The 27,306-nt window shown below is 38.0% G+C and overlaps 1 protein-coding gene across 1 annotated transcript; it reads right to left on the reverse strand.

Annotated features, from left to right (window-relative positions):
* Positions 1-1,320: 1,320 nt before the first annotated feature.
* LOC308037660 (vasoactive intestinal polypeptide receptor 1-like) lies at positions 1,321-27,105 on the reverse strand (the record flags this gene model as incomplete). Its single annotated transcript, XM_080339592.1, has 13 exons — positions 1,321-1,509; positions 2,916-2,957; positions 4,423-4,552; positions 4,952-5,043; positions 5,911-5,980; positions 7,076-7,136; positions 9,063-9,216; positions 9,646-9,778; positions 11,144-11,241; positions 14,102-14,211; positions 14,944-15,051; positions 18,766-18,865; positions 27,073-27,105. The coding sequence occupies 13 exons, from the start codon at positions 27,103-27,105 to the stop codon at positions 1,321-1,323; spliced, it is 1,320 nt and encodes a 439-aa protein (XP_080195718.1).
* Between the last annotated feature and the right edge of the window lie 201 nt (positions 27,106-27,306).

The raw sequence follows: 27,306 nt of genomic DNA on the forward strand, positions 1-27,306 counted from the left end.
ACCAAGACTAGAGCTAAATGGAGGACTGGAGCACTACTATTTAAAGCTAAACTGATATTGCAGTTCACAGAAAGCCAGCACATACTTGAATGGTCATGGTCTCTAGCAGTGCTTTCAAGACTGTATGTAGTTTCTCCTGGAAATGAAATGATCCTTGAAAGGATCTATATCTGTGTCTAGTGTACCTTGTGTACCCTTTCTTTACTTTTGAACAGTTTGAGGTAGAGTCCAGATTGGTTCTGGAGAAATAGGAAAGCCATCCAAAGCACAAAATTGCTTTTCTCTGTTTTACTAGATCATACATTTCTTCACTAGACCACACTTTTCTTCACTAGATCGCACTGATAATTCTGACTCCAGAAACAATTGAGTGAAGTGATAATTAGCTGAGAAATGATGGGCGGGACTGAGATAATCACAGCAATCACAGCAAATTAGTCCTCAAAAGGAGGTCCCAAAAAGAGCACAAAAGCACAGATGTATGTATTTCAAAGATCTGTGTATTTCATAGATGGATAAAGGTTATGATGACAGAAAGTCTGTTCCAGCTACACAAGGACCAGCATCTGGACACTCAGATTAGGTTCTGAGCTCAAGTTAACTCAGCTAGCAAATTGCATTGGATTTGTTCTATGTTCTTCCTTCATACACACGTAATCTGCCTAATGTTCAGCTACTCCGTGTTTTCTCATGGCCAAAAAAGGGGTTATGGTCCTCTGGCCTAGTTTAATCTTTCTGTTCAACAAGCATGGAAGAAAAAAAACCAAGCAGATAATGTAACTCATTATTTTTTTGTGTCACTCTTGAGACAGCTTCACATCCCTTTTAAAGGAGGTTACTGCACCACAGGTAGGCACTTTGCAAGTTTCTGTGCGTAATTCCCACTAAGTTGGCTCCCGTTGACTCAAAACAGCAGTAAAACATCAGAAAACATGGAAAACCTTTGCGAGCACATAACTCTTTCAAATGAAGATTTGTAATAATGTTCTTGAAAACTGGAAATTTTGGGAAACATTAACAGTGTGACAAACATGCTGGGCCCAGGAGGAATTAATGTAGTTTGGTTTTTTTTTGAAAGCTAACCTGTTAATTTACACTAGCTCAAGGTCTGGCTTTTCACAATAAAACATGTGGATTGTGTATGCTTAAGGAGGGAGAGTTGTGATACTGATCTGTACCAGGTGGGAAAAGCAGCTCTCATATAGGACAAGAAATTCACAGAAGGCTCTTGACACCTATGGAAAGTCATAGAGGATCCAAGCTGGCCATCTCTTAGGTAGTATGTTACAACATCACATCAACTCATCCTGATAAAAAAGCTCAGACAGAAGTTACACCATTCTGGTACACAGATGTTTTCCTTTTTGGACTGATTTTTTCAAGCAGTGATAATTGAGTGACGTAGTTGACTGGACTGTTTTCCCTGGACAAAGTCCCATGTTTGTGTGTGAAGTTCAAGTATTCTTGATACTTCCATTTGCACAGTTGCTTCTTCAGTTCACTTTGAACCTGTAGAAAAGGAATTTAAAAACAAAGAATCAGAAAATTAAGACCTAGTGGACATTGAAGGTAAAATAGGTCAAAATGTATGCCTGACTACTTCGAACAGATGCACAAAGACAAGAAAGTCAATCAGGATTAATCTTTAACACATTTTTAGAACTTGAACTATGTCCCTACTCACTTTTGAGAAAAACAGACTTGATTTCCAAAACTCAGAGGATGACAGGGAAGTTTTGGATTGTAGTTTCTTTGTTTATTGTTATAGGTCTGCTTCATACATATTTCTACCTTTTCGTATAATTTCTATTTTTCCTCATACTGAATCTTCTGTAACTCCTTGCTGTGACCTGCGATGTAAAATAAGGGTCTTTCTCCAGGCTTTCAGTTTATCCGGATTGAAATCCCTGTTAAAGATCCCTCACTGACTCTGAAAGATACTGAATCAACTTGAATACATATTAAATTTGAGAGAGCTCTCAGAGATCCTCAAAATCATAGGAAAAAATGATTATTATTTTTACCATCTGTCAGATAACTAACAGATTGATTGAACAAGTCTGGAGGTCCAGAGGTTGAGGGACAGTAGGAAATTAGTTAAATTCATCTACATTTAGCTCTGAGAAGTGTCCAGTCTAAGCTAGTAGGGAGACTGAGGCACCATTAATGGATCATTCTTCTTATCTAACCTACACAGTTTTCTGACGATGAGACGTATTTTTACATTTTCTCATGTCTTTTGTTTCATTCTGTTCTACTGGGGAAAGTGCAAGCAAATTTTGCTAGTTTTTTTTAAATGATAGGCTCTCTAACATGTATCACATGGAATTTATGCAAATTCTAACAATGTCACAAAAACAGGAGATGAATTGTTTGAACAAAACTACTGAAAATGCATGTTGCCCTGGAAATGGAAAGAGAAAAGGAAAGGAAAAGGGGGGAAAAAGGGGGAAAAGGAATAGGGAAAGGAATAGGGAAAGGAAAAGGGAAAGGAAAAGGAAAAGGGAAAAGGGAAAAGGGAAAAGGAGAAAGAAAGGGGGAGGGAAAGGGAAAAAGAAGAAACTCACTAGGAGAAAATAAACCCAAAGAAAGTAAGGACTGTTGCAAGATTTCCATTGAGACATCATCATGATAGCTATCAAACATAAAGCAGAAAAGAAAGTCCCTTGATGGGAAAGTCACCAACCATTTTTAAAGGGTCAATGCTTCAAAGCTTTTTTTGTGCCCTTCTTTCTGAACTGTATGAATACGAACACAGTCAACAAAGGTACCAAGGGGAAATAAAAAAAGCTGTGGGTATTTCATGCTTTCAGGAGCAGATCAAAGCACAGATCTCTTCTGGAAATAGGAAAAAATAATTAAAACCAATAAAGGCCCACGGGTTTAAAAGATTATCATCCATGCTTGCTACTCACCTCTGCATTTGAGAAGCAATATAGAAGTGCGACAACAAAACCCTAGGATAGGGAAAAAAGTCAGACATCTGGATTTAAAGTATGGAGTTAGAGAAAGACATGAAGTCTTATTCAAAATTGGAGAAAGATAGCAAAAATATGTCTTTTCCGTTGGAATGTAGGTGATGTGGCACTATTTATTAGGTTTTCATAATGGGATTAAATTCCTCAATGGACTGGTGACACTATATGTATATTAGTGCCCTTGTATGGAGATACTAAGGGCTGTATTCACAGAAAGGGTTATCAGGCATTGGAACAGGCTATCCCTGGAGATGTTTAAAAGATGCGTAGATGAGGTTCTTACGGACATGGTTTAGTGGTAGACTTAACAGTGCTAGGTTAATGGTTAGACTCAATGATCTTAAAGGTCTTTTCCAGCCAAAATGATTCTATCATTCCATCTTACTGTTTACTGTATCCTACAAAAAAAGTTATTTCTCAGATAAGGTAGTTGGGACCTCTGTCTTGTTCTAATCTGTGTTTACAGTAGTGAATAAATTAGGTGAGGACCTGTTCTTGTTTTACATCCTTACTGCTAAACTATCTTCTCTCGCTCCTAAGATGATGACAACCTAACAACCTATTGGAAAAGGTCTTGGGTTCATATTCAACCAGAACTGCAGTCAGACATTGTTTGGGAAGCGTCAACCTAGATCCAAGCCTTTTCACAAATTGTGCCAACACAGGTAAACACTGGGCAATGTGAGACTATATCTGTATAAGTAAACTGAATGAGATACAGCCCTGAATATTGACCTTTTCTTCTCTAGGTTGTTAAAATGACAACACAGTCCATGACACAGCTTTGCCTTGAGCCAGCGTTTTCCCATAGTCTGGCCATGGTTTAGAGATAAGCATGGATGAGGGATCATTTTCAACACATATCAATGTGGACAAGCTTTTGTGGGGTAAAGGGGAGAGTGGAAGGAAAAAGACCTCAGCTATTTATTACGATGTGTACCATACCCGGGCCCTGGCCCTCTCAAATGCAAGATATTGTTCTGAACAGTGATATAGCAAGATAAAAGAAACAAAGAAATCTTAACATGATGGATTCATCATTGCTAAAGGGTAAGCACAGAACAGGTTGTTATACGTTTTCTTTTCAATCCTCTTATCATCACCTTTTTTCTATTTGGAATTAGTTTCAATCAGTTCACCTTAATCCATGGACTGGTCTTCATGGTACTTGGTCACAGTTATTCAATAAATGTACACTATTTTTTTTTGTGGTTATTAACATGAAATCTGAGTCAGAACTCAAAACTAGGGTGAGATTTCAAATAATAAGAGAAGGGAACAAACAACAGAAAGGGCTTGCAAAGGAGTAAGATGGAATGTGTGTGTTGAATTTAGACACATTATTAACACCTGCTCTAGTAACCAATCTAAAATGTAAAACTCCTGAGAGTGTGGTATTTCAGCCCAAACCTCTTAGGACTTATTAACATTTTGTCCAGCTTACCTGAAAAGAACCCAAGCCCAACTCAATGTAAAGGCGAGCTTCCAGACCAGTGCTTTCTGGGAAAAATGCAAATACAATATAGTGCACTCCGAAGAGTGGGATCAAAAGTAACGTAGATTTAGCAAGTCTCCTGGCAAATCAAGAATTAAAGAACAGTGAACTGTTAGAAATATGGAATTAGTGATAGAAATTAGATGTTGGAATAAATTTTAATATGGAGGGCAGTTCTATAATGGAAGCAAATGGACACACTACTTGACATTTACTGTTAACATTTCCAAGCTGGGTCCTGTCGGAGTTGCAACACTGTATATTTTACTTGTCTCATTGTGTCCCACGTTCATCCCACCCTCCTCACCCTGAAGAAAAACAGGGATGTGATATTTGTGATGAAAAGGAAAGTTTATTTGCTATTTCTCCTGAGGATTTCTCTTTCTGTTGGTAAGGAGTAGAACATATTTGCTCCTGCCCATAAAACATCTTATAGCAGCTAGAACGAGTTGATATCAAGTGACCCAGAAATACTTACACAAAATGACTTGAATGGCTCCCTCCTCGCTTTTGAGATTTCAGTTTGTGGACTAGAATTCTGATCACATTAATAAATATAATAAAGTTAATCTGAAAAGACAAGACAAGACATTTTCAGTTGATACAAATTAAATAAAAATCCCAATTCACAGGAATTGCACTACTATAAACCAGTGCAGGTCTGCTCTCAGATCAAATCAATAACTTTAGGAATTATATTAATTTTTCCCACCAATATATAGTTATCCATAAAGATATGCTGAAAATTACAGTGACAATATAGACCTACATATTTCAATATATTTTATGTCTGATAAATTTGTGCTTATTGTCAGCACATAGCAGATATTACATGGTCTAAATAGTCCCTTTATGACAGGGATTATAACAGATACAGTCCTAAATAATGTACTGTTTCATCCCTAAATTTAGATGGAATAAATTTGTGCACAAGGAAGATTTTTTTTATCTTAAGAACTCATTTAAAAAAAAAAAAAAATACTAGGCAAAATAATCGATACATATTTCTTGTACTAAACCAGCATCATATTCTAAGAATCTTGCCAATATGGATTGCTTTTCTTCAGAAATTACTTACAGAGACACAGACACGACTTTGGTATGTGGAATGGAGGTGTAAAGGTAGTTCCATTATGTCCTAGCATGCCTATATATATATGTAAGTATGTATATATATATATATGATTTACCCTTTAGGTTGTGATTTAGAGTGTTTTGGGAGAAAAAAAAAACAAAACACACACACACAAAAACCCCAAAACAAAAACCAACAAGCAAAAAACTATAACAAAACCACATACTATACTATAATTTTCAGCTATTTGAAATTCAGTACCATAGTATGTGCTATGGCTTTCCTCCAAGCTTACCTAAAGGAGACACTAAATTAGCTTTCACATTTCAAAAGATACTTAAGACAAAATGAAGAAAACATACTAATACAGTTAGCAGAATGGGGCCTTTGATGATCCATAACACCACTCCATTTTCTTCATCATCCCAACATCTGAAACACCAAAAAAACCCCAGTCATGTTATCTATCCTATGTAAGCTTTGAAAAACATATGAAAGTATTTCTGTCACAAAAACAGGAAAATGATGGATTGTAAGTTTGAAATCTCTATTTAAAGGCCTCTGCCACTACTGATACCACCCTAAAATTTTCTGTGCAGCCCAATCTAAAGGAAGTTTGTTCAGGATGAGGCAAAGGTTGAAAAACCACAGTGAAGTCAAGAAGTATAAATTGATATTTGTAGGTTTCTTTCCTGCTCTTCTGTTGGAAATGTGACTGGTTTGCAGATCAGAGACTAAACTACGAACATCCACATACGGACTTTGGGGCCATGAGGAAAGTAGGCAAGAAAAATCCAGACCCCTGATAAAGATATGCTGAAGGGAGAGAGCAGAGTGGGCTGTTGGTATTTGTTTTAAGGCTGAAGATGTATTTAACATCAAAACCAGCTCAGTTTTAGCTCCCTCCAGTCAAGCGCCATACACGCTAGGTTATATTGTATTCCCACTTTCTGAAGGAAGAAAGGAAAACAGGATGTGCCAAGTGTGGTAGACCGTAGAACTTACTGTTTCTACATTGTTAATCTGTAAATTAATGAAATGACCCGAAGGTCTTCAGGGTAGTAGTTAGTAAAGTATCATCTGCTTTATACCTGGCTCCCGTATTAAAAGATTAAAAAAAAATAAAAAATAAGGAACTGAATGGAAATGAAAGAAGAAACTACTTTCAGTACACAATGTGTTTGGGAAGTCATTATTTGAAGAAATTAGAATTAGTAATTTATAGCTGATTTTAAATAGAAACATTGACTTTCTTAGAATATAAATATGTCAAGGACTGGCCATTAGGAATCAAAATTAATTTTCAGTACTTACTATGATATTTCCAGTTTTTAATACTCCACCAAAATAAGAAGACTAAAAATTGTTTTCTCTCTTACTTACATATGAAGTTTAAAAGTTACAGGCACAACTTTGGAACTTTTTTTTTTTTCTGATGTGTTTTTAATCTATTTTTACCCTGTCAACAAATCAAAATACAATACAAAATAGGACAACCTTGATTTCCTTACGCAAGCTCTGACCTACCCGGTATTTTGTTGATGGATTCTTGTGAGGACCCAAGCAACCATCACAGCAGTGGGAGCTCCTGGAAAAATCAACATGGAACAAAATATAATTGTTTTGAATACCATGTCCCACGGAAACTTTATTACAAGGAGTGCAGCAGATTGGATGTACATTAAAGTTCAGACAATGGGCCAGACAATTTTAATACCTTTAGGAAGGAATTTAACTTGCAGTTCAGTAAAAGAAAAAAGAAAAAGGACAAAAAAAGGTAGGAGAATGAAATAAAAGAGAAGATGGGATCCTGTGAAACTATGTTTTCAGAAGTAAAGGCTAAGAATTACTGGAAGGTTTGGATATGAATTACAAGCACTTGTGATACTGGAGGAATCACTTATTTATTAATAGCCAGAGCTCTTTTGTGAGTTGTTTACAACTCTCTGTACACTAGCTCGAAGAGTTCACCATTTTTGGTCTGAAGAGCAATTAATTGGTGATCATCCCATGAAAATTTAGGTGAATCCAGGAACCGGCAATTTCTAGCCTCATTTTGTCACTGCTTATCCTTCTGCATTTTTGACTAAATAGTTGCCTCCTACATTTATGACTGAATAGTTATGCCCCCCCTTTTTTTTCTAGCTGACCTATAATCTAGCAGTTGCTTTTGCTCTCTTTCAGTGGAATTGAATTTCCAAAGACTGACTTTCCAAGCTGCGATAAAAGGGACTTTAATCTGAAGCAGATGACATTTTCATTGATATATCTATAGAAATATAGGTAATACTTTTCTAAGTATCATTTAAGATCTGTAGGAAAGGCCCAGAAGTTGTCCTTCCTAATTTTAGACCTTTGCTCAAGGCCTTTAAGCTGGGACCATATTATCTTCAAGTTGCCTTTTTAATTAATGAAGATAAATATTTACAACCATATCACCTAAGATCTGAGTTTTCCCTGAGGTGTCTCTCACTTTTCACTGGTTTTAGAAGGAGATGAGAATTAATGTATTATTAATTGAGGTGTTTCCTTTGTTATCTCAAGTTAGCTGTGATTAATTAATGTCTAAGTATCTATTTACAGGCAATCATAATTGGAATAGCTCCAAATAAACATCCCCGCTATAAAATTCAGACTTTTAAAATTTACTTACATTAAAAAAAAAAAAAAAGAGAAGTCTGAGAATCTGAAGATGAAGGAAAAATTACTGTTTACTTCAGGAGAATTTGGATTTCACCCTTACGCCAAAAATGTCAATGTAGCCACTCAGTTTGGATACCTCTATTTCAGAATAGCCAAGGTGAAGCACAAAAATATGAGAGTCACAATAAACAATCTTCTTTAGTGAAAGAAATTTTATGTATTACATGTACGTATTCTGACAATAGGAGACAATTTTAATTGCTATGAATCTCTAAAGATTCCTTAAAGCCAGAAGGTCCCTGAAAAAACTAGAGTTATTTGATTCCTAGACCTAACTCACATGGTTTAAGATTAATCTATTTAATTCTGCTTACTAAAAGCAAACAGTCATTTTAAAGTTAGTCACCCAAACTTCTCTAGGGAGTGGAGGAAGGCAACAAGTTTCCAGGATCTTCTTGAGGACTTGACTAATCACTTACACCCCATGCATACCTCACTCCACTGACTGCAGGAGAAACCTGGAGAGATAGTTAAGACTAGATGGCCGAGTTCTAAATTACTGTGGTTGCATGAAAATAATTCCAATCATAAACAGGAGTGCTTCAGTCTTTTGAGCAGACGTATCATAGTGCTTCTAGTAATCTATCCTATCCTCTCCTTCAAAATTTTGAACCATGTAAATATGCAACAAGATAAGAAGACAGACAGTATAATGGTACGGTTTTGATGTAGTACTGAATGAATGGGCAGCTTTCATTGGAAAGGTAGTGCCTTTGATAGGCACCTTTAATCTCAGAACAAATCTTATATTTTATCTCGTTCTGAAGTAAATGGAAATACTAAATAACATAAATAGGAAAAGAGTACTAACCCCAGCCAGTAAATATGAACCACCATACATACTGCTTGTCCGAAACAAAAGTCAGCAAAAGCAGTGTTTGCAGGTATATCCCTTCTATAAGAAGCCAGAAGAAATTGGCTAAAATACTGAACTGGAAGAATGCCACAGCAGCCTTACAAGCAACCTGGAAATGCAGAGGAAGAAAAGCTAGTAAGTCCACTCTTCATTGCATTTGGTTTCTCCACAAATATAAGCAAAGTTCAGTGTTATCACACAAGAAGGAAGAAATTATTACAGTATTTCAGTAGCTTTGGGATTCCGTAATTTCATTTGAATTCGTTTTTTTGAAAGGGAAACATAGGCTCTCTCCTATAGATGAAATTATTTCCTGATAGAAATTGTTATAGCTCCATTAAAGCTGACAGACCTGTACCGTATATATCAAAGCTGAACGTAGGCATAGTACTTGGTCTTTGGGTTTGTGTAGTATTGTTTGTTTTAAGATTTCAGATCTAGAAAACTAAAGCAAAATGGGACTAAGAAATCCACATGTTCTCTTCAGGTCAAGAATTAAATGTTAAATCACGGAAAAGAGAAAGGCAAAGTACAGTACCGTTGACATAAGGCAGTGGTCCATATTTTCATCTGCAAACAAAACAGCATCTTTCGTGAAAACAGCAATTGCTCTCAGGATAAAGGAGACAAACAAGTGCATATGGATGTAATTCCGTGTGCAGTGGAATTTTCTGATGTGGAAAGAGAAAACAGAAGTTGTTCTTCAAGAGAAATTTCTCATAGTCTCCAAGCTCAGACAGGAATACAGGGTGACTTCAGACACCTTCCAAAGCAAATAAATGATCTGTCACTGTTTGAGAGGGAGTAAGACACAAGGGAGCAGAGCAGTCATTACCTGTTCAAGCTAATAAAAGTGCTAGTATAATTGTCCTTGAATCACCACACATTTAAAAGAGATGCCAGAACCAGAGAGTAACTCTGAGCCCCTTGGGCTGTATTGCAGTAATGCCTTTTAATTATTCTAAATGGCATTTTTTGTTGAATAAGCTCGCAACAAACTCTTCATTCCCTTTCTGGCCAGAGGAGGACAGAATATTTAGGGAGTCTCAGTTGCATGTTGTGGAATGGCTACCAGAGAAGTAGCTGCCTTACCCTAGACTGCATTTCCTTAGATTGGCCTGTCCACAGTTTTACCTTGAGCTGAAGGAATCTCCTTCAAGGTTTGGAAATATTTTGCTTCTGGTTTTGCTTCTGGGTCCCTCTGTAAGTGATATGACTTTTGAGACTGCAAATCTGCTCCAGCTAGGAAGGTGCTTCAGTGCCCTCCACTCTTGCCTGTAGAGCAACCTTAAGGCTTCTATCCAAGTGTGTGGGAACCAATAAAAACCAGGATCTATTTCCTAATATCCAACGTCATCAAACATGATAGTTAACTTCCTTTAAATCTCTTTCTATAGCTCCCAATTATGGAAGAAATGGTCTTTCACAGAGGGAATGAACATCTTAGAATGAGTAAATGTTCAGGATATGAGACAGTTTCTGCAAAGCATGTCCTGCTATGCAGTGGAGAAATAGTCACTTTATATTAATAGTGAAAAAGGGTTGGAGCATTTCCACTGTATGGTAAGATTAAAGTGACTAAGACAGAGGTGTCAAACTCATTTTCACAGGGGGCCACATCAGCGTCACAGTTGCTTTCAAAGGGCCAAATGTAGTTTTAGGACTGAATAAATGTAACTACTCCTACATTTTTACAGTCCTAAAATTGCAGTTGGCCCTTTGAAAGCAACCGCGAGGCTGATGAGGCCACAACTGAAAATTAGTTTGACACCTCTGGACTTAGACAAACTGCCCAGACAACTTTATTTTTTAACATTTACAGGAAAATTCCACGACATGATTAGAGAAGGACCCATTGCCATCAATGTTGTAATATCTGAGTTTGAAAATAATAATAGTAATAATAATAAATAAAAAAATAAAAACAATAATAAAAACAACAACAAAAGACACAAAACTAAAGCATAGAATATTTGAGAAGAATTAGAATGCACCTATCTTGACACATCCTGAAAAGAGACCAACTGTTTTTTTACCTGAAGGCAGCAAAGACAATTAGAGCTGTAATGAGTGAAGTCACTGATGCTGCATAGCCAGCAGTGTAGACACGCCAAAATGCAGAATAATATGATTTCTATGAGAAAAAAAGAACACAAACCAATGCTGGTGGTTATGCAGCATGCATGCTGGTGTGCTTATTTCACGAAGACACATTTACCCTTACTAGTCAGTCCCATCACCTCTGTGCTGCTTTGCATGCTTATGATCCAATTCAGGTTTTTCTCTCCAACACCAAAACACCTTTTTTCTTTTTGAGGCAGGTTCCACAACCCACAGGCTCATCTAAAATAGTGACCCCTTTGAGCATGTTCAACAGGAAATTGTTACTTTTGTTACGTAATTACGTTTTCCCCTGTAGATACATAAAGACTCTAAGGGCATTGAAGCTTGCAGATGGGTGATTTGTCAATCCGTTACCTTAGTCTTGGGCCAGGTTCTACTCTGTTTAGCTCAAAGCATGTTTCCCACTGAATTGATAAGTGTTAAGTTTCGTAAACAGCTATAGCTAAAAGAGAAATAAAACTTGCACTTTGCAGGTAAGGAAACTGAAACACTGGGAAACAGTCACATCACACTGTGGAGGTAGGAATATTAAGGCTAAGGAGACAATGTGAAGTGTTCAGTTCTTTGGACAAACATTTCATTCAGTAGGCACATACCATAATACTGTAAATTCTTTATAGTTCATTTGTGTATTTGTTTTGCATTCAAATATCCTATGTCTGAAGAAAAATGAAACATGTTTATGTTGCTTTAGCTATTCAAATTTTGTTCTGATTCACTACAAGATAAGCTAATTATTCAAATCCCAAGAAACTAAATTCTCTGAATACAGGCAAAGTTCCTCCTTGTAAATGCAACGGACACTTTGTTCTCTAGCTGATCTAAACTCTGTTTACCCAAAAAGTAGAAATTCTAGGTTGAGACAACAGAAATTTTAAGTAGATCCATAAATAAATCATGCAACCCTAACAACCTAGGAACCGTCCTGGTATTTCTGAAATATTCCTAATCTTTTATACAGTATTTTCAAAACACAGGTTCTTTAATTGAATAATGAAGTATTTTGATGCATTTAATCTGCTTTTGTAGGACAGCTAAAGAAACCAACACTATATGAAGAAGACATCATAAGTCCTCACTGCAGATACAAAATATAAAACAAGAGTTCTCTTAGAATTTAAGTGGAATCCTTCTTACCTGCTTCCCTGTGTTTACAATGCAATAGAGCTTACTGATCGTATTGTCCTTTTATAGACCTTGTAGGTTTGATTGGAATAACAAAATAAATACAGACACAGCACAGATGTGAGCTCTGCCTTCAAATCTTCCATAATGTTAAAATGCAAACATACAGGGTGTTCCAAAAAGATAGACCCAATTTTAAATCATGCTGCTTTGAAATTGGGCCCATCTTTTTGAAACAGTTTGTAGTCCCTTGCTTGTTTCCAGGCTAGGCCAATTACAAACTATGCCTGGCTTAACACAAGCCAGTGCTTGCTTAAAGAAAGTTGTCCTTAAGAGGAAGAGAATTAGGTCTGTAGGAAGAGAATGTAGGTCTCCCAGTGCTGGAGAACCACATACCAGAACACATGGCACCTTACCAGTCTTACATCCCTTCTGAATTGTTTGCAGGCTTTCCAGTAACTTTCCAGAAGTTTTGTTTAAGCATTTGTGTTTCTAACTTCCCCACAGGGTAAAAAAGTACAAATATTCTTAGTTTACAAGTGGAAAATTGAGTTCCAGATATCTGTACTGCCTATTACAACAGCTAAGTTCATGAATCCAAACAGCTGAAGCCAATTGTGTCTACACTTCCTAAAGATTCAGTTACCTGAACTGCTGTGTTTGAGCTTTCATGCCTGGAGAACCTAATGGTTTACTCCAGATATCACCTAAAGTGTTAGTGATGACAACCCTCTTCACCTCTCTGTGTCTTGCACTGGTCTGTGACAAATAAGCATTTTCCACTGTTGAGTCATGAGTCTGAAGACTCACACAGAGTTACATGAGTTAACATTTTCTTTCATAGATTGGAGGGATCCCTATCAAAATACCACAATAGGAGAAGGAAGCAGTAATGTACACCATCTTGCATTTGTGCAGGATGTGTGAGCCTTGTCCAACACAGACTGGAGATGAGGGGATGGAGGCATCTCTGTTCTCTCATGCTGGAACCATAGCAAATGTCAGAATTCAAAGGCAGAGGCAGTGAGAACATCTCTGTTAATCAACGACCTTCAGCCATGCAGCAAAGCTCACCACTGAAGCACTACCACCACCAATGAAGAGTGAGGCATTCCTACCCTGGAGCCAAGTACGATGGTGAGGACTATGGACATTTAAATCATATTAAGATGTGGTTGAAAAATAAATGCTGTTGAAGCCTGACTGAGTACCACTGAACACCTAAGATAAAGTGTGGATATATTCAATGGCATCCAAGAGTTTCCTCCTAAAGATTTGTATTGACCACCATGCTATAAAGTTATAGAATCTTTTTCTCTGACTCAAAGAAAAACTGGAAGAAAATCAACAGGGAGGATCTGAAGGAATTTTCCCTGAAAAAATTCCCCCTAGACAGGCTGGTAGAGCTTTCCTGGGAGAAAGCATGATGAGGATTCAAACCACCACTGTCAGAGAATCAAAGTGTTTGTTAGGCAGGACAAGTAAACTAATCATGACTTTATTCATTAACACCAAGAGGAGACAACTGGATGGAGAGGAAAGTGCTACCTGCAACCTCCTTGCTTTATATTAAACCAAATTTGTTAAACAGCCTCTAAATATACCTAAAAGACTTGATCTTAGAACTGAAGGTGGGTAATTACTGGATTCTGACAGGGCTCGGGTGTTTGGGAGTATCCAGCTACTCAGCACACTCAGAACAAGATGCTCTGGAGATGTTCACAATCAGGAAACCAAAAACTCACCTGATCCTCAGGTCCTTTACTGGAACCTTCATCAAATCCACAGGCAATAGTGTATGGTGGGAATGGTTCTGACCAATATGCATCCTGTGTACAATTTCTCTGAAGGAAGCCTTTAATGATAAAATATATCACAGAATGAATTACAGGGTTGATTTTCTTCAAGTTTTGACAAGAAACAACAAATTTTTACTCTTACTTTGATTCCTAAGTTAGGCACTTACTGGTCTAGTAATGTTCAGCAAGAATGGTTATAGAGTTAAAATATTCTATATAGCTACTAAAAGCTGAGGTATTCCCATTCATTTCAAGATGCAGCAAAACTTCTACATTTCATATAGTGACTTTATTCTGCAAATTCAATCCTTACACAGAGGAAGTCCAATTATGCAGTGGATCCTGCATTTGCAAGACAACTAGTGATTGTGGAATAAACCCTGAGCCACATGATCCGACTTTGAATTTAGACACAATTTTTGAACTTGACCCTTCTCTGGCTGGAGGATTGGACTAGATGGATTGGACTGAGGTCCTTTCTGAAATCAATTATTCTGTGACTTTATGAATCAGTCATTCTATGACATACTTATATTGCTTTATAACCTTAACAACGTAGTGCAACTATCTGTATTTTAGACCATCAAATAAACTATACAATTCAGTACAGAATAACACAAAACAAAAGTGTGTCAAGTACTGACCATTAGCTGAGGTGTGCACCTGGATAATTACTGACATAAGCTAGCATTATGAATCAGGAAAACAGGTAAGTTACAGGATATTTAACTATTATAATTTATTAAAAAAAAAATGTAGGGATAAAAAGAATAGGAAAAAATTCTTGCCATGAATATGGGTGATTTCTTCAAAAAATCTGGGACAGGGAACTTTAATCACCTCCCCAAAAGTGGCTCTGGGCCAGCAGGTTAGTCCGTCCCAATCTCTGGCGCATCCTGAAAAAAAAAGTGCCTCTAGATAAAGAAACACATACAGAATATCACACGATTGATCTTCCATAACAATATTGTCTGTGGCTTTCCCACTAATTCACATGAAAGAAGAGCCACAACAGGTCACACAGCTCTGCAAATAAAGGATTGTATTGTTTTCCTCTTCTCCTTGAATGCATGGCTGCTCACATATGCACTTGGCATCCCAACTGGACCTTCCACCACCTTATCTCATGAGAGAAAGTGCCTGAAATTCAAGCAGACACAATCTGAAAGTCAAATTAAATGAAGCTCTCTGTATCATCCAAACAAAAGTCAACAAAATCAAAATATTGAATAGTTATTAGCACTTTCTCATTACTGGTTTCAAAGTCTAACTGAAAAACATCAGACTTAAAAATTCAGCTTTAGTGTCTTGATTCCATACTTAAAGTCCACTGATTTTGTCTGTTTTGAATGAAATAAGGGCTGAAGTCCTCATCTTAGGCAATCAATGACATTCTTACAATGGACTTCAACAGGGATTAGATTCATCTCTAACTAGAAGAATAACTCCCAGCATCATATAAAATAACTGTAATCAGGAGTAGGTCTGACTGTTTGGCATTCATGAGTTTCCCTAAACCAGAGATTGACAGCTGATGATGCAGGGCATGCTACCAGCTATGAGCCTGATGAAAAAGGTTTTCAGAAGTTATAGTTAATCACAGCTTAGTCACGGATGCATCACACAGAGACTCAAGCTGTGGTCATACTTATGTGTCTGTTGACAAGTAGGTGTGGGTGCAGCACAGAAAAATTATCAGCATGTGTAAGTGACTGAAACAATAAAAAAAAGCACTGCGTTGTAACCGAAACTAATCTCTAGGTAATCGTAAGGCAGATATAAAGAAGTGTATGAATTTCATTCGGGAGGTGTCATTTTCTTTCACTGATTCTTTTCTGTTTCCTCCGTGACTGATGGCAAGGAAAATCTAAAATAATCAAGAGATGAAATGTGAGAGCAATATTACTTGCCTGTAGCTGAGCAAAGTTACTCTCTGGCTTCCAAAAGGATAGTCCTGAGAATTTCCCACAGCATTACCCTTGGGAGGATGAAATTCCTGGTATCCTCAATTTGCCAGATGGGAAAATAGAAGCCCTGATTCATTATCCCTAATTTTAATTGTCTAAAATATTTTAGCTAATCTTAGTTACGTTCTCTCTGTAATCTGTAGAAAGAAACAGGGACTTCCAGCGTGTGATTCATCCTGTATATTGCCGGCTCATTTCTGAGGACAGGATGAATCACTTGCTGCAAATACTTCAGTGTCTCTGATGATCATAGCCTAAACTAGGCTGCTAATTTTCAAATTAATAAAGTCAGGGAATATGAGTCCCACTTAGACATGCAGTGGCCCACACAGACTTAGGGACATAAAGGGTCTCTCTTAGAGGGACTATGGTACCTTTGAGGAGCTGGGTCTAAAACTTTATCATATTTGGCAACGTGGGGTTAAAAGCTAGAATCAGGTGGCCTTATGTAGGAGTGGAATCTGTATGGTTTTAATCTTAGATCTGGCTTCACCTACAGTGACTTCTACAGTTTGTATCTGAGAAACTGCTGAGTGCAGAGGCAGAAAGAGCATTTTACATGTCAATGTTTTCAAGAGACTAATGATTGTCCAAATCACTTGAGACTCAATCGAAACAACTGCGGTTGGAATTGTATCAAATAATGTTGGCATCATAGATATCTAAGTCTTCTTCAGTAACCCAGGGCTCAGTCTTTTTCAGATAGTTGAGAAAAACAAGCACTTTTAGAGCTCGATTCAGTTGACCTATTTTACACAACCACTTCAAGATTAGAGGAATTGCACCTGGACTCTACTGATGACACTCATTAAACACTGCTTTGCAGAATAAGAATGAAGTGGAACTACATTAGACTAAAAAATCTGCAACATAGACTAATTCCAGCTCAAATTCTCTATGAGTGCTGAGAAGTAACTCTGTACAATTATGATCCTTCAGTTTGTCTCATGTGCAATTCCTGAAAACTGAGATGAAAACCTGGGACTTCTACTAATCTTAGTCGAATTTTAAAACACCTCTGATAAAATGTTGGGGATTACTTTTTTTTTTTTTTCCCCAGATTTAATGTTTCATTTAAACTATATTGAGAACAGCTATAAATACCAGAACAGATTTTCAGTACGGTTTTTCTGTATCTAGGGAGTAAAAGGTGGAAAGGGAAGCTTTGAGAAGGTCAGAATTGACAAGGTTCAAGATTTTTAAATAGTTTAACAGAAGTTTGAGGAGTTTTTATTTCTTTGAGTAGCCTTTGTTACAAAGAGGATTCCCAAATCACATGTTTCTGGTAAAGAGAAAAATACTTGGAATGTCATACTGTCCAAATAGAAAATTAATGTAATAAATCATTATGGAAAATGCCTGATTTTTGCCAGGACATTTTTGGTAGAATTACTGAGTATTGCAAGTGCAAAATGTGTCCAGGAGGTATTCTGGACTTGATTAAATACCAGGAAAAATACAACTAAATAGAGAAGGCAAGTACAAAAAGGATACAAGACATTAGAGTGACTGGAAAGGATGAAGAAAAGTAAACAAGAAGATAAAGGAAATATTCTGGGGCTTAGTTTCTAAATTTCGGTAGGCTGCTAAAAGCAGTCTTCCAGGTGGTTGCAATACTTCTATTCATACCAAGTGCATGAGGAATCTTTGTCTCATAACTCCCCTGTAGTAAATGAACATCTGGTAATTCATGCCAACCAAAAAATCTCACCGAAGGGGATTAATAATTTTCTAAGCAAAATTGTGATTTAATTTTTGAAAGAGTTTGAATATTTTGAAATTTCATTTTGAATCAATTCAAAACAGTTGTCCACAATGTCAAAACCCCAGCAAAGTGAACCTCCCATGTAGCATCTTAAAAATATTTCACAGTCTCTGAAATGTTCATTGTAATCTTCAAAATTTATATCTAAGCATACAAAGATTTCAAAACACCACCACAATAAATGTTTTCAAATATAGAACTTCCAAATATGTAGAAATAGAGTTGGATTATTTTGTTTTATTTTAGTTTTTGTGTGTTTTATGGGGTTTGCTGTTGTTGTGGGTTTGTTGTTGTTGTTGTTTTTGCGGGGTTTTTTTGCATAAATCATTTTCACCAGATTGGAATGATTCTTGTCACAATACAATTTGGGCATGCTTTTCAGTGCCTTCTGTGAAAGCTTATTTGGAGTTTTGGATATAAATTCAGAACACACCAAATATTTCAGCAATGTAATATATTCCAAACAGGTTTTCCTACTCTAACTAAGTAGGTAAAATTGTCAGGGTCTGAACTAATCATCTTAACCTCATTCTGTAGTTAATAAAGGCAAATATGACTCCAGAGAAAGACTGATCTCCTCCTGAAGTAAGTGTCTAAACCAGAGGCTTTGACACATGTTCTAGGGACGTGTTTCTTTCTCCGTTTACGTTAAGACAATCTAAGAGGCCAAGTCCTGACTTAGATATTGAGCTTTTAAGATATCTAATATCAGATAATGTACAGCCCCAGCCTATAGAAGGAGAAGCACTTCAAGCTATTTAGAAAATTAATGAATCAAATCTTGATTCAGGAGAATAAATGGTATCTTCACATTGTGCCCCTGTAGTAATATTATAAAAGATGTCTTCATATCACAGCTTGACAGTAAGGACCATTACCTTTAAGATCAGGTGAAACAGATTCATTCTTTTCTAAGCAGAGAGCCTCCTCTCTCACCACCTGCTGGAATATCTTGCATTCTGGATGGATTCCCTCAGCCTTGGTGAGAGAAAGACAAAACAAACCAAGATTTTCTGTGATTATTGGAGTGAGAAGAGCCAGGTTTCTTTCCAGTTCGTACCTCATGTCTGATACATTTTGATTCCCAGAATGTGAAAACTCCAGCTGGAGATTTTTCTGCAAATAAGACATGTAAATTCAGCCAACTGAATACTGCACCAAAACCTCCTTTGGGATATTTGGATCTTTAAAACACAGGGAGTCTTACATGGAATAGAGCAGAGGGTTTGCTCTTTTGCCAGCTGTCCTATTCAAGGCAAAACCAGAGGCTTGGGGGACAGTGATTTTAATGGAAATGATAGATTGAAGGCTTTCTGCGACATTTCTGAGGAAGACTGTAGGCCATTCTAAACCTCTAATGACTTTGAAAACAGAGTACAGATGAAAATATCACTGCTATATTGCCTTTCAGTCTCAGGAAGTTGATTTATTGGCCTTCAGAATATGTTCAGTGAGCAGTGCAACCAGGACTTCTTTGAGCCTCCACAGAAATTTGACTGGAAGTTATGTAGACTATTACATCTTAGCAATAATATTTGCCTGGGGGAAAAAAAGTGGAACACAATTTTGTCTTTAAAAACCTTTACAAATTCTGCCTGCATTTGGGTTTTAAAGTAGCATAGACAGACTGCTCTTAATTATGAGGTCCTAGAGATGGTTCATACATCCTAATATTAGAACAGAAAAAGGATTAAGGACACTGTTTGAAAAGAAAATTAAGACATGGCCTTTTTCATGCATTATATTCCTCCAGTGGATAACATGAAACACATTTCATAAATCAGCATGAGTGACTCTTAAAATAGTACTTCTTGTTGCTCAACTATAGTAATGTAATTCTGAAATGCAATTTTTCAGTTATTAATAGGTTCTGTGCTCATCACTTTATCTTTTAACATGCATATTACTTTGCATTCAGCCTACATAACAGATGATTCGAGTAGCAGTAACAAAATTATTGTTAAATATAAACATAAATCTCTCACTATTTCATTTTATGAAGATGGATTCAGCTGGACAGGAAATAATTCATTTCTTCATTTTCTGGAATTTCTGGCCTCTGTTACTGTTGAGAAACTTTGGTTCTCTGTCTTTATGTTTAAAAGTCATGACAACTTTGACATGATGCTATACAACTTACCATCTATACTGAGTCCTCTGACAAAAGGTTTGAAAGCAGTGGCCAGTCATAACCCAAAATGAAATAAAAACATGAAAGGAGATTGGAAAAACCTTGGAGAAGCAAGCACTTGGGGGAGATCATAGAATAGAATCAGTGGGAAGAGATCCTCAGGATCATTGAGTCCAACCATAACCTAACTCTAGCACTAAACCATGTCCCTAACAACCTCATCTAAATGCCTTCTAAACCCCTCCAGGGCTGGTGACTCCACCACTGCCCTGGGCAGTCTGTTCCATTGCCTGACAACCCTTTCTGTGAAGATTTTTTTCCTAATATCCAATCTAAACCTCCCCTGGTGCAACTTGAGGCCATTTCCTCTCATCCTATCATCTCATCACTTGTTACTTGGGAGAAAAGACCAGCCCCCTCTATGCTCCAAGCTTCTTTCAGGCAGTTCAGAGATCAGAAGGTCTCCCCTCAGCTCCTGTTCTCCAGGCTGAACCCCCCAGGTCCCTCAACCACTCCCATCACACTTGTGCTCCAGCCGCTCACCAGCTTCGTCACCTCCTCTGCACTCCCTCCAGTACCTCAATGTCCTTCTTATGATGAGGGGCCCAAAACTGAACCGAAGCAATTTAATCAATTTCCAGTGACTGGGGAAGCCCATACCCTGCCTGCTGGGAAGATGTGCTACATTGGTTTTACACATGACAGAGGAATTGCCACAGATCCCTAGTTCATGTACTGCAGACTCAAACCTCTGAAAGCAGTGATGAATCACCAGAAAATATGATTTTACAATTTATTCTAGAAATCCTGACCTACTGCTGGTAATCCTCACCAATGGTGTGATGATAGTCAACCCCACTACCACCGATAGCTAAGCAATTAATCAGCATGCTCACAATTCATTTTCTTCTGAGCTACTGGATTTGGGGTAGGGCTGGCTATTGCCACCAGAGCCCAGAGTTTTTTGTTATAGGCCAGTGCATAGGTTAAATATTACTGGCATTTCAGTGTTTGAAAATCAACATCAAATGCAATTGCAGATCATCATGTAAGAAACAAAAAATGAAGGTGGTGTTAACTAATAATCTTGTAGCCTTCCTGGAAGTAATTCCACTGTAACAAAAAAAAAAAAATGGACATATATACAAGAAATTCAGAACTGTGATGATGCTTCAATTTGTTGGTTTTCCCCAGGCATTAGGGAAAAGAAAGACATTAAACCATTTTACAGTTAAAGAAAAGCCTTCTGGGCAGAACATTACTTGTGATTTGTTGGATATGGCTTACTTACTTTTTGTTATTAATCTCACAATGCCTTGAGAGAAAAGTGCATATTCTTGCTCTCATCTCCCTACAATGGTGGGGCTTTCTAGAAAGCAGGGGCTCTGTATTCATTGGAGGGACATAGTGCAATTTGAGAGGCATCTGCTGTAATGGCAGAGCTCTTGTAGGACACAAGTAGCTCCTGTTCACCTTAGAAAAGGATTATTTAGGGACTAAAGAAAAGCAAAGATTTCTGAGATAAGGTTGGCCAATGTGACATAGTCTTTCCAAGCAAAGTAATAAGCATAAGAGGCTGATTTAAAATGCTATTTCTTGGATCAACAATCCCTAGTAGCTAGGTAGTAACCTGGCATGAACCTTACAGAAACTCCCAGTGGGGTGTCTTCACCCCAAGGCTTATACAGAAAATGCAGAAGTTTCATGTGGTGTTATAGGCAGCACTCAAGGAACGGGCTTTTGCATTGCTGAGCTTCACAGCACAAAGACCTCTTGACTGACTTGAACATTAATGACTAGTCAAAATTCACGAAGGCATCTTAAATCCAAGTCCTAAGCAATAAATCAATCTTGCCTGGAACAAAGCAATCACAGAGTGAACATTAAAAATTTACCTATGACAGACATGGGCATGCTAAAAACCTGAGACAGTTTAGACAGCCACATTTTCAGTTTGCACTTACTTTTAAACTTCCTTTTCTTAACATCTGTAAGGCTGTTGCACTGAAATCTTTAGTGTATACTCACTGGTAGTAAGTATGACATTGTTTCATATTTCATTTGTTGCAAGATAGTTTATTTATTTGCCCAAATCTGAACAGGAAAAGCAATCTAATGGCACAATCTAATGGACTTTGATTTGTTCATGCTGGACAACATCAGACTTAGTAAGCTCTGGGGAGAGAGTTTTTCTAGCAACATCCTCATCCCATATTTAGTGCAACTTAGTTAAAAGAAATCTTTCCTGAGAGCCCATCCCAAGATGGTGCCCCTAGGCTGTTGTACTGGTAGAGAAACTGCAATTTAGGTGTCACAAAAAAGACAGATCTTCACTCATTAAGAAGTCCATTAACACACTTTAGGAAAAGTAAGGACATTTTCTATGCTCTCTGAAAAAAAGGGAAATACTTCAAAGCTGGGAACCAAATATATTAGTCACTTTTAAAAAGCAATTCAATGGGATCAAAGAGCCAGAAATAAATTGGTAACACTTAGTCTTTTTGAAAATTAATCAAAAATCAAAGTGGCTGAATTTTGTGGCAAGATGAGAATATTTCAAGAACTTGAAGGGTCTTCCCAGTGATCCAGTTTAGTTTCCAATGCAGTGCAATCCTAAAACCTCATGAATAGGTTTTGCATCAAATGCATAAATCACTTACTAAGAATATTCATCACTGTTCTTTTTGCCTCTGTCTCCACAGCTTGCATTCATGTCCCAGATCTCATCTCAGATCTCTGAAATCATCTCTGTACTCCCTGTTCTCCCTGCCTGTGCTTCCTCTGTTGACTTTTTCCAATGACTCTGATGCCTGAATATTTTAGCTTTACTTTATACAAAACCAGAGTTGTCTGCCATTCATATCACACACTGACTCCCATCTTGGAAGATTAAAACTCACCCGATGTTTTGGGGCACAGAAAGGCACAGCAAAGACATTCAGAACTCCTGCATCCCCTGCCCATTTTTAGGTGTGGAATGAAGTTTTCAGTTGGTCCTGAAAGTTGGCTAGCGATGCCAAAGATGCAGTTCAGAGAACTAGGATATGTTCTGAAACGCATACTTTTTTTTTTTTTTTAGATGAAATTTTGATGAACAGGAAAGGCTTATAGGGTGGAAGGTCGAGTAACTGGACACAGGTCAAATAACTGAAGAAGACAAATAAATCCTCAGCCTTTTTCATAAACTTCTCAAACTGTTGAATACATCTCATCAAAATCTTCCATAAGCTCTGTCTATTTCCATCTGCTTAACTCCTTTCTCAAAAAGACAAGTGCTAATTAGACAGCTTTGAGACTGGAAGCAGAGGTCACTGAAGTCAGGGCCAATTTTCACGTGCTTTGAAGGGAGCTGGGATCAACCTTGAGCTCCATAAGCTCTTGCCCACTCCAGTACAATTACATTCACAATCAGCCCAGTAAAGGTCTTCTTATCCATGGTGGCCCATAAGGAATTCTGTTATATTTATAATGTAATATATATAATACTATGTTGTGTCAGAAAATTACAAGAAACTATAAAAAAACAACAACATTTCCTATGCAGTAAAAAAGTCAACAGCTCAAATAAACTTGCACATATAGATGAGCATCTGCTTTGTTTCTGCTCTATCCAAACCATGTTCACCACTCTTGATGTTGACTGACTGTAAAGCATGAAGTCACCACAGCAGTGACATGACTCCAGTCACCAGCAAAATGTTTAGTTGTCACAGAAAGTCCGGACCTCAACTTGCAAGCTCTGACACAGTCTTGATCCCAGAAGCATTCAGCCCCAAAAGTAAAGACCTATTTCCAATCTTTCTCTTCAGCCAGCTAAACAGATTATTTCAAGAGTCTTTTTCACTGAAAATGACTACCTAGAGGATATTTTCAGTGTTTGTTTTCTCTTTCTAACTCAATTACCTATGGAACGAGAGAAGCTGAGACACTGATTGCCTTACAGTCATTTAGAGGAATATCTTTTCAAGATTGTTTTTAAGACATTGGAGTAATGCTTGAATGCTCCTCTGTGTATTGGATTGCTTTTATCTGACTGTATTTAACTGCATAGCCTTATACAGAACAGTATTTGATATACATACATATCCATGTATAACTATATATTTATTTACTCATAGGTATTCTGTATGTTACAATACAGTCATACTAATTTATTTTGTTTATAAACCCTGTGAAATTATTATTACATTGAGAAAAATAAAAATGAACTTATTAGCCCTATGCTTACCTTGTCAGAGCATTTAATCACTACTAACACTTAAAGAATAACAGAACACTAATAACTGAGGATCTTCCTTTTCTGCTATTGCGAGTATTCCTCCAAATTAAAGACAAATGTCTCCCTTTCTGCATGTGTAGTATGTTTGCTTAAAGGTGGGGTTCATGTCACCGAATCCCAAAGAACTGAAGCCTGGATATTGAAGCCCATCAGCAAGTTCATTCAACTGAACCCATGGCCGTTGTTCTTGGAGTGTTTCCACTTCTTCCCAGTAGGATTGAAGGAGGCTAAATGAGTAGCTTTCAACAAGATTCTTAATTTTAGATAGGTAATTTTAGATGATTAATCTAAACTCCCCCATTAAGCCTCCCTTAACAATCAATGAAGGCAAACAAGCAGTTCCAGGGAAGGATTCCTCCTACCTCTCTGAGACACCTATTTGAGGACAGAGTGACTCACTGTACAGGAGCCTGTCTCCCTCCATTAACTCCCTCCAGGCTAAAGAAACACTTAAACAGACTGATCCTTCCATACCTTCAGCTCCCTATGGAGGGGAATGTGAGGTCTGCAGGAACCAGATCCCTGAGAGAAGAATGTATGTTCCTCCAGCACAAATTAGCTGATAGTAATTCAGAAATTCAGGCACCCAGCTCTGTTTTATTAGGAGCTCAGCATCTTGTCACAGATTTGGATCCATATAGCTGTTACCACAAGAAAAGCTTTATTAAAGTAAATGTATATCTCAACAATAACCCATCTGTGTTTCCATTCCCACCTCCATTCATTAGATCAGATTGAACTCCTTCCCAAGAAGTGTGAAAAGCTGTTAGGTGTTTGAAGAATAAAGCAGTTCAGCTCAGCAGGTAGGACAGTGAATGCAGAGTCTTTTTTATTCCCCATCCCCTGTTTCCTGAGACTCTGAAATCTAAGACAGGAAAAGTCATTTTTATGCATTTCAGCACCCACCGCTCTCTGTTCCTTGTCACTTACAAGCAAAGGGTAATTTTTAATGTCAAGGACTCTATTCTGCAAGGCAGGAAGTATATCCTGCAATATACAGCTCCCTGTGGAGCTGATAGGAGGTAAAAGTACCCAGTTTCATAGAGGAAGTTTCCAGGATTACTATTCTGGCTTATTTTCATTTATGAATAATGAATTATTTGCAGAATCCACACTAGAATTATTTCTCTGCTCTGGCATGATCCTTTGAAACATGAAAGGACTGTTTACTCAATATATCCTATGTGTCTTAGGTCTTCCCTGACTAACTTAGGTTGCAAAGCTTGCCAGGAGACTATCGATATTTAGAGCACTGACTCTTACCAGACGTATGGCTGGAGTTCATATATGAGCAATAGTTTGAGGCCAAAAATTACATAGAACATACAGTTCATAGAATATATTTTACTATGGGCACAGTCCCCTGCATTATGCTAAAAACATCAAAATGATGTGTGGCAGCCCACAGATGTGCATGATACATCCCTTCAGGTTAGCTCCACTCTCCTGACAGCTGCAAGAATAAGTTGTGATTCTATTATGTGCAAAAAGGTCAGTCCAGATGCCAAAGTCACTTTGCCTGCAGCAGTGTTAACATTTTAGGCTGACTAGTTTTCCCTGAAATAAAGGTATAACACGTGCTAATAACGATTTGTGACAAGGTTTACATAGCAAGGACCTATATCCTACCACTTGCGCATAAAGCTGTGTATATACAGAGGAAAACAACAGGTTCCAGAGGATGTGGGGTGCAGGTGTGAAGATGTACATCCCATCTTTCACCTTTTAAAACAGAAGGGTCAAGACCAGTCTGTAGCTGCATAGACTCTCACTGTTACCAGTGGAAGAAGACAAGTCACTCCATCTGTCTTTCTCAGGACAAGATTAGGTGATCGTATCCCCCTTGACTACAGCGGGAGTCTGAATCACAACCCACACTGAACATTTAAGTGTGAAATGACTAAAGTTAGAGTTAATGAGTCCTTGGGAATCACACCCATAAGAAGGTTTCCAAACACTTCTCTGAGGCTGAAGATTGAGGGGAAAGAGGATATATGACTGTACTGGTACTTACAGTAGCTCTTGCTACCCAGCCCAGGCAAAGCCAGGAGTAGCACATGGGGCTTAGAGAGGGATATACCCGCTCCAGTTGTGTCCCTGTGCTTATACGTCTCCCCTGATGTTTAATGACACAATCTCACCTGCTGCCTCTAGTGCATAGCAGACATAAGTCTGTTCATGCTCCTGCTTGTTGATATTACAAACAGATGCCTTCAGCAGTAAAAACATCAGTGCCCTCTCAAAGGGGTAAATGTCCCGAATCCATTGGAGGAACTATTCCTTTTTAGTTATTCTACTTCAGCAAAGTTGCCTTTCTCAGGGCAACTGAGACAGAAACCTGTCCCCTTCTGTCCCTCTAAAGCCACGCTACAGCTATTCTGATTTAGGGATGCTTTTCTGTCCTTTGGAAACTGCAATTCTAATGAATGGAAATGAAAACATATTTATTAATAGCATCTTAGGGCTGGAAAATTTTAAATAAAAGAGCTGGGTCAACTCTGTAACTCAGGAATATTTTTTTTCCTCCCCTCCTATATCCCCATCCCCCCCCTTTTATTATTTTTTAAATCCTTTCCTTATTTTTCTTTCTTTGTACCTATTCCCTGTTATGAGAAAAGTTACCCTGTCTCTGCAGACATCACCCCCCCTCCAAATCCTTCTGGGCAGCTACAGAGCCATCCAGCTGTGGACAACAGTGTCAGGAGCCAGATGTGCGCTATCCTCCCCGCCCCCTTCTTATCCCCCAAGCCCATAGGGACCCAGCCGGTCACTCACCAGCGGCAGCAGCAGCCAGCACAAACTTAACATCCTCGGCAGCAGCCGCCGGGTCCTCCCCGCTCCCTCTGCCTGTGGTGAAGCTGCCAAAAGCCGAGGCTCAGCCCGCCCCCACCTGCCCAAGACCCGCCCCGGAGATCCTTGCACCTCCCTTCCCTGCCACCCGGGTCACAGCATCACAGAATCACTGAGTGACTGGCGTAGGAAAGGGACCTCTGGAGATCACCCAGTCCA

Source organism: Nesoenas mayeri (genome assembly GCF_963082525.1).
Source record: "Nesoenas mayeri genome assembly, chromosome: 2".
NCBI classification, from domain to species: Eukaryota; Metazoa; Chordata; class Aves; order Columbiformes; family Columbidae; genus Nesoenas; species Nesoenas mayeri.